The following is a 7498-nucleotide window of genomic DNA, read 5'->3' as shown; positions in this document are numbered from 1 at the left end:
TGTCGCCTCGTGTGGGTTTTTTTTTTAATATACTGAGACCAGCCCAATAACCAAACCAAGCCCAGCTAATTTCTTCTGAGATCCAAACCATTTGATAGAGTAGATTTCGTTTTGGCAAGACCCAGGAACCGAAAAAATTGAAACCGGGAGTGTTTAGTCGCGACCCAGAAACCCAACAATATAAAAAATCGGTATCCTACGTGGACTAAGCAAATGTTCTGATTGGTGGAATAAATATGTCGACGTGGACAGGCTAAAAACTCAGTATTTGTTACTTTTAGTATAGAGTAGATTAGTGTATAAGTTTCAGTAATTTATCTGGAAACCACCACCAAATCATACTAAACCGAAAAGACCAAACTAAAATTGAATTGAACTTTTTTAAATAACCGAGTAGATCATATATCTAGAACCAAAAAACTTGAGACCGAACCAAGAACCAAATAGGTATCTGAATTTTTAAAATACAAATTATATACTTACAAATATTATTATATTTAATTTCTAAATAACCAAATATCCTAAAATGCTATTTATAAACCAATTACCTTAATAGCCGACTAAACCGAATATTTTTTATTCAAAATATTAAAAATTACTCGAAATATCCGATGTTTTTATTTGAACAATCCAAATTACCCGATAGTTAAACTGAAACCCAAATTATATTTTTATCTATAAATCCATAATTACTCAAAAAACTAGAATCAAACTGAAACTGAATTGGACCCAAAAATGTTTTGCATATTTGTCGGTTTCCAATTTTGCTACTGAACCAAACCAAAATACAAAATAACCAAATTGAAATAAAACCAAACTATGTAAGTACATGAACGGTTCCTAAATTTCTAGAACCAAAACACCAAAAACCAAAATACCCGAACTGAAAATGATTGATGAGGACTAATAGTATGTCTACAATTAAATGGTGCGAAGAAAGTATTCTATTTTTATAAATTATTTTAACTCTTTTTAGTGGGGTGTATATATTGTTCATAAACAAATTAAGATATAAGCAATGTTTTTATATCCATACCTTGAGGCGAACCGGTAAATCCAGTGTCGTATATAATCTGAATTAGCTTATGTTCCTCATGTAACATTTTATCAAAGGTTCTACCAACTTATATTTTTACACAAAATTTAGATTTTATGAAACCCTATTAATTAAAATCCTAAAGCCCAAAAACTCGCCATTAACCTGTGAACTGACACCGTTGAGCTGATCATTATAGAAAATATTATACTTTTTTTATTGATTAAATTTCTTGTATATTTTATAATAGTACATAAAAGTAAATAAACTATTTGATTTGTTGTATAAAGCAAATGCATTGTTTTTATTTTATGCATTTTAATTAATAGGTCTCGTAATGATCAATACTATTATAGTTTTGATGTAGATTTCTTTTGTTTCTAAGAATATTAGTGGTGTGTCCGTGATACACGCATATTGTCTACTTTTTATTATTTATTTGTTGTATTCCTTTTGTAAATATATTTTATTTTTTTGTATTATATTGAGTTGGTATATTTTGTGTCAATAGTAATGATAGTTTTCCGAGTGTGGCCATTGTTTTGTCGTTCGGCAAAACTAAGTGTAAGTTTTACTAATTTTTTTTTGAAGTATAGATTTTCGTATAGAGTCTGTTAATCCGAGACAACTAGTTTCATTACAACAAATAATTATTATATTGGAGCATTTCCAAAATACACTTTATAACTTCAAATATGAAGTTTTTTGCTCTACAAAAAAAAATTTAAAAATTTCAATGAAACTCTATATGTAAAGTTTCACTACTCAAACTTCAAATTTGAAATTTCATATTTATATTTGCATTTTAGTCCCTACAATCACACATCACCTTTATGATCCATAATTTTTTTTATTGTTTTAATCCTTAAAAAATTATATCTCATAAATATTTTAAATTTTGTTTACAGAATTTTAATTTTAACTAGGAAAACAATAATATACAAAAGAAACTTAACAAAAAATATTTATAAAAATTACATGAAAACATAACTATTACACAAATTTAAATATTACAACAACACTAGTACTCAAGATAAGTTTGATCCGGAACCTTCAATTTTCAAATATTGTCCACATTTTTTGTGTAACTGAAGATGGTTGTTGTTGTTGTTGTTGTTTTTTGATGTCTTTTTCGTACAATTTTTTTTTGTTGATATCAATATATTTATGAGTATTATATCATCAAAAAAAATTAGTATTTTAGCAATATTTTAGATTTCTCTTTTATTTTCTTGTTCTGATCTAATATATTTACAAGTATCAACATCACCCGATTTCAACAAAGTAAAAATAAGGAGAACCATTTTTACTTCGAAATGCACTAATAGATCATATATGCATTACGAAAATCATTTATGAAATAATATGGTATTTTGTTTGAAATTTAATGTTAATTAAGTTATTTTTATTTAAATTTTTATATTTTAATAGAATATTTCATTAATTAATATTGTTGTGATATGTTTATATATGTGCTAGTTATTTATAAAAGTTTTATGAATTCAAATTAGTTATGACAAATACAAATACTATTATGAAATATAATAGTTTTGAAGTTGAATTTGAAATTTTGTTTTTGGAGAAAACACGTTTAAACTTCAAATATAGAATTTTTTTTTTTTTTGAGATGCTCTAATGCTACAGCAAAACACATCCACGTTTCCTGCTAAGTTTGGTTAGTTGATTTGCTAAGGAAATTAATTAAGGATCGGTTCTAGAAACTAAAACAGGATGTATAGGATGATGACGATGATGATGATGTATTGATGTATCTGGTCAGAAAATGATGAGCTTGGTGGGACAATGCCGTGTCAGAGTTTCTAACCGGATATTCTATATATATAAAAACACGAATTTGGGTTTGGTGGGGTGGGGTGGGGCCGTAGGTTAAAAGAAAAACTGGAGGGACAAAAGAAATGAACCCTTTAGAGTTGGTTGGTGAAACAGAGAGCAAGAATCAAGATTTGACCAAGAGCAGAGAGAGATTCAATGGAGAAAGTGAATCAAACGTTCTTCTTATCTCATGGCTCTCCTACATTGAGCATTGACGATAGCTTGGAAGCGAGACAGTTCTTCAAATCATGGACCAACAAAGTTCTGCCACAGAAACCCAAATCGATCTTGGTCATCTCCGCACATTGGGACACAAAAGTTCCAACCGTCAACACTGTTCTCCGCAATTCCACCATCCACGACTTCTATGGCTTCCCTGATCCCATGTACAAGGTCTCTCTCTCTCTATCTTCCTCTTTTTTCTTACCAGAACCCTAACTTTTGTCTCACCCAGAATCTAGATGAACTAGGTTTTATCCTAAGCCCTACCCACCGTTGAAGAAACACATCAATTTTCAATCTGTGGTCAATTATATCAAAAAAGTTTCAATCTATTATGTCAATTATATCAAACGTTTCAAGTTTATACATAAGGAGGGTCATTTTTGAAACTTGCAGCTGAAATATGAAGCACCTGGAGCTATTGAATTGGGGAAGAGGGTAAAAGAATTGTTAATGGGAGAAGAAGGAATGAAACGTGTTGATGAAGATAAAAACAGAGGACTGGATCATGGAGCTTGGGTTCCTCTTATGTTGATGTATCCAGAGGCGGACATACCTGTTTGCCAGCTCTCTGTTCAATCATCTCAAAGTGGGACTTACCATTACAACATGGGCAAAGCATTGGCTCCACTTAAAGACGAAGGTGTTCTTATCATTGGATCAGGAAGTGCTACTCACAACTTGAGGAAGCTTGACTTTAATATAACTAATGGCTCAGCTGTTCCTTGGGCTTTGGCGTTTGATCATTGGCTCCGAGATTCTCTTCTTCAAGGAAGGTATAAACTACAGTTACAAATTTATATATATATATATATATATATATTTCTTGGTTAGCTTTACAAGAATCATTGATTGTACGTATTATGTGTGTTATAGATATGGAGATGTGAATGAGTGGGAAGAGAAAGCCCCAAATGCGAAAATGGCGCATCCATGGCCTGAGCATTTTTACCCGCTACACGTTGCAATGGGTGCAGCAGGTGGTGATGCAAAGGCAGAGCAAATTCACACAAGCTGGCAGCTTGGTACTCTGTCTTATTCATCTTACAGCTTCACTTCTTCCCTTTGAATTAATATTTCATGTCTATCTCCTTCACTTTGTTCCGTCTCTACTTTTAATATACGCTTTGTGTATTTCATCTATTTACAATAATCCAGATCTTTCCTTGTATGCAAATACAAAATCTACTTTGTGAATGACAAGAAGAAAACAAGTCTGTAATTGGTTTATATATACATTATATTGGATTGCCTTTGATGTATGAAAAAATGGAGCACATCCATTGCTTTAAACTTTAAAGTTCTCAAACAACAGTATTAGTTTCTTAATATAATTAACTTATATTTAAGTTTTAATTAAAAAGTGATTTCAATCATAAAATGATAATTTTCTTTATTGTTTATTTTTTTTTCAACAATTGCATTATCTTAAATTGAGTTTACATAATCGTTATGTAACATAGATGATAAGGGTCTAGGAACATAGTAATAAAATTCAAATAAACCCTCTTCCGGTATATCCAGCTTGGCCATTTTGTCCAACACTTCATTTCCGGTTCTTTTGATCCATTGGAATTCAACCTCCTGAAATTTTCTGCTCCACCATCTTGCTTCTCTAACCGAATTGTACAATCCAAATTGCAATTTTCTTGACTGTAAATTATCAAACATTTTCTTGTTATTACCTTCAGAGATCACCTTTCTGTAGCCACGTATCCAACATTGTTTCATAGCTACTATAAGTGCATTATATTCCGCTTCCAACGGTGATGAAACAACATTTCCTTTTGCATGTCCTGCGCCTTTGTAAATGCCATTTTCTTTATGGTTTCTTTAAAAGTTCTCATACGAAAACATTTCTTCACTCTCTCTCTTTCTTTTTGATGATTTATGTGCCACTTCAGAAAAGCACATGTGTAATTGTGTAAAGTATACTCAGTTGGGTCTGGTGGGTGTGGCCCCTCCCTATCTTTCTTCCCCACATAATAATAGAAAGGCAGAGAATACTCAGGTGAAAAAGAGGCAAGAATCATCAAGAAGACAAGAACACACACATAGTAAGAGAGAGAGGGAGACTCAATGGAGAAAATGAACCAAACATTCTTCTTATCTCACGGAACTCCCAGGTTGAGCATAGACGATAGCTTGGAGGCCAGAGACTTCTTCAAATCATGGTCTCACAAAGTTTTTCAACACAAACCCAAATCTATTCTAGTCATCTCTGCACACTGGGACACCGAGTTCCCATCCGTCAACACTGTTCTCCGTAATACAACCATCCACGACTTCAATGGTTTCCCTGAGCCCATGTACAAGGTCTCTATCTCTCTATTCCTCTTTCTCACCGACACTCTCACAATCTTAGGGCTTGTCCTAAACCCTAACCAGATATAGCAGATCGTTTAAGAAAAGAAACGCATCAGTTTTCAATATTTGTGGTCTGCAGCTGAAGTACGAAGCACCAGGAGCTATTGAACTGGGAAAGAGGGTTAAAGAACTGCTAATGGTAGGAGGAGGAATGAAGCGTGTTGATGAAGATACAAACAGAGGACTTGATCATGGAGCTTGGATTCCTCTTATGTTGATGTATCCAGAGGCGGATATACCCGTTTGCCAGCTCTCTGTTCAATCATCTCAAAATGGGAGTTACCATTACAACATGGGCAAGTCATTGGCTCCACTGAAAGCGGAAGGTGTTCTTATCATTGGCTCTGGAAGTGCTACTCATAACTTGAGCAAGCGTGGCTATAACGTCTTTACTGACTCTTCGGTTTCTTGGGCTTTAGAGTTTGATCTTTGGCTCAGAGACTCTCTCCTTCAAGGAAGGTTGAAACGATTGCTACAAATAACAAACATCTTTTCTTATTGGTGGTTAATGTTACAAGAATCATTGATTTTCTTACGTTTGTTCCAGATATGGAGATGTGAATGATTGGGAAGAGAAAGCTCCGAACCCTAGAATGGCGCATCCATGGCCTGAGCATTTGTACCCGTTGCACGTTGCAATGGGTGCGGCAGGTGATGATGCAAAGGCAGAGCAAATCCACACAAGCTGGACAAGTACTTTGTCTTATTCTTCTTATAGATTCACTTCTTCCCTCTGAAACACTTCATTCACTTGTTGTTGTGTCTCTTCTCTTAATAAGCTTTTTTTGTATTTCTCTTCTCTTTAATTATCCATATCAGTTATGGTTTGAACAAAAAATAATAATTATCCATATCAGTCATGTATCAAAATACTTACCACAACTAACCAAAGCTCATGCCCAAGCCTTGGCACATGAAACCATTTAGTAACAGAACACCACCGTGTTGTCTTTTAGCCGTCCGGTCCAATTGATCATGTCTCGGTAGATCAGACCTTGGCGTGCATCCGGCCTGTTGGCCTTGGATCACGATTGATACATTCGGCCTAAGCCTCAAACCGTCGCAATGGTTAAGGGAAAAGGTACAATCGGTTACTTAGTAACCGCCTGATCCAACCGGATCAACACTTGGCCGATCGGCCATGCGTACGTCCCACCCGTGGGTTATGGACTACGATTGTATGAACCGGCCTTAGCCTTGGTTCTTCTAACCCATCCCAACCACTACTTAGATCGCATGTACAGAAGAAGAAGAATATAAATCAAGAAAACAAAGGGAGAAAGGAATATAACCAATCGCCCATAGCCTTAGACTCGATAGGTCTAACCGATGGTCTAGCCGGATGATCGCCTGGTCAATCCACTGACCTTGGACGGCCATTAGGTTTAATTTTTCTTTTGGTTTTTTAAACCAATTTTAATTTGTAAATGTAAAGCGATTTAATTTGTACATCAATTCCCGTTTTAATATTAACTAGATTTTGACCCGCGCGCCCGCGCGGATATTATTTTCCGATAATTATGTTCGTTTTATTTGTACTACTTTAGTTTATTGTTGATACTATATATTTTGTTACTTTATTGTGTTATATATTTTTGTTCTTAGATGTGTGTTGGATCAGTCATGTAATTATATATCTTTTTTTTTAAATGTAAGTATGTATTAATATATCCTCAAATGACCATTATATAAGTTTTTCTTCCACATCTAGTCTACAAAAGAAGAAATGATTGAAAATAGTTTTATTAAAAGTTATATTTAATCTTATATCCATAAGGTTATCTAATCATAAACTTTGGTTTTAATAAGATAGATGGGAGGAGTTTTCAGGGTGAGGTTTAAAATTTTAAAGAGTAGAAAATAAATACTGAAAGTTTTAAATATTTAAAAGCATTTTAATTTTTAAATTTATTATTTAAAAATAGAAAACGATGAGTAGAAAATTCTTTTGTGTTTTTAGTAAAACATATTTTGGTACTTTTCTTCTTTAAAATTCCTTTTTATGATAAAAACTAAAAATGGTTGTTTAAAAGATTTGGC

General features: G+C 33.4%; 1 protein-coding gene and 1 long non-coding RNA gene across 2 annotated transcripts; one reads left to right on the top strand and one right to left on the bottom strand.

Moving 5' to 3' along the window:
- Positions 1-2903: 2903 nt before the first annotated feature.
- On the top strand, positions 2904-4344 carry LOC106406856 (extradiol ring-cleavage dioxygenase). The gene is made up of 3 exons (XM_048772145.1): positions 2904-3262; positions 3488-3867; positions 3968-4344. The coding sequence occupies exons 1-3, from the start codon at positions 3026-3028 to the stop codon at positions 4158-4160; spliced, it is 810 nt and encodes a 269-aa protein (XP_048628102.1). The 5' UTR covers positions 2904-3025; the 3' UTR covers positions 4161-4344.
- Positions 4345-4509: 165 nt separating this feature from the next.
- Positions 4510-6236, bottom strand: LOC125597414. The gene is made up of 2 exons (XR_007331696.1): positions 5995-6236; positions 4510-5930 (listed from the first exon to the last, which is right to left on the bottom strand). It is a non-coding gene; the product is annotated as an uncharacterized LOC125597414 (long non-coding RNA).
- Positions 6237-7498: the final 1262 nt, after the last annotated feature.

The sequence above is a fragment of the Brassica napus genome, unplaced genomic scaffold (assembly GCF_020379485.1).
Source record: "Brassica napus cultivar Da-Ae unplaced genomic scaffold, Da-Ae ScsIHWf_1458;HRSCAF=2049, whole genome shotgun sequence".
Classification (NCBI taxonomy): Eukaryota; Viridiplantae; Streptophyta; class Magnoliopsida; order Brassicales; family Brassicaceae; genus Brassica; species Brassica napus.
Note: the sequence above shows the minus strand (reverse complement) of the source record. Positions and strands in the feature narration are given on the sequence as shown.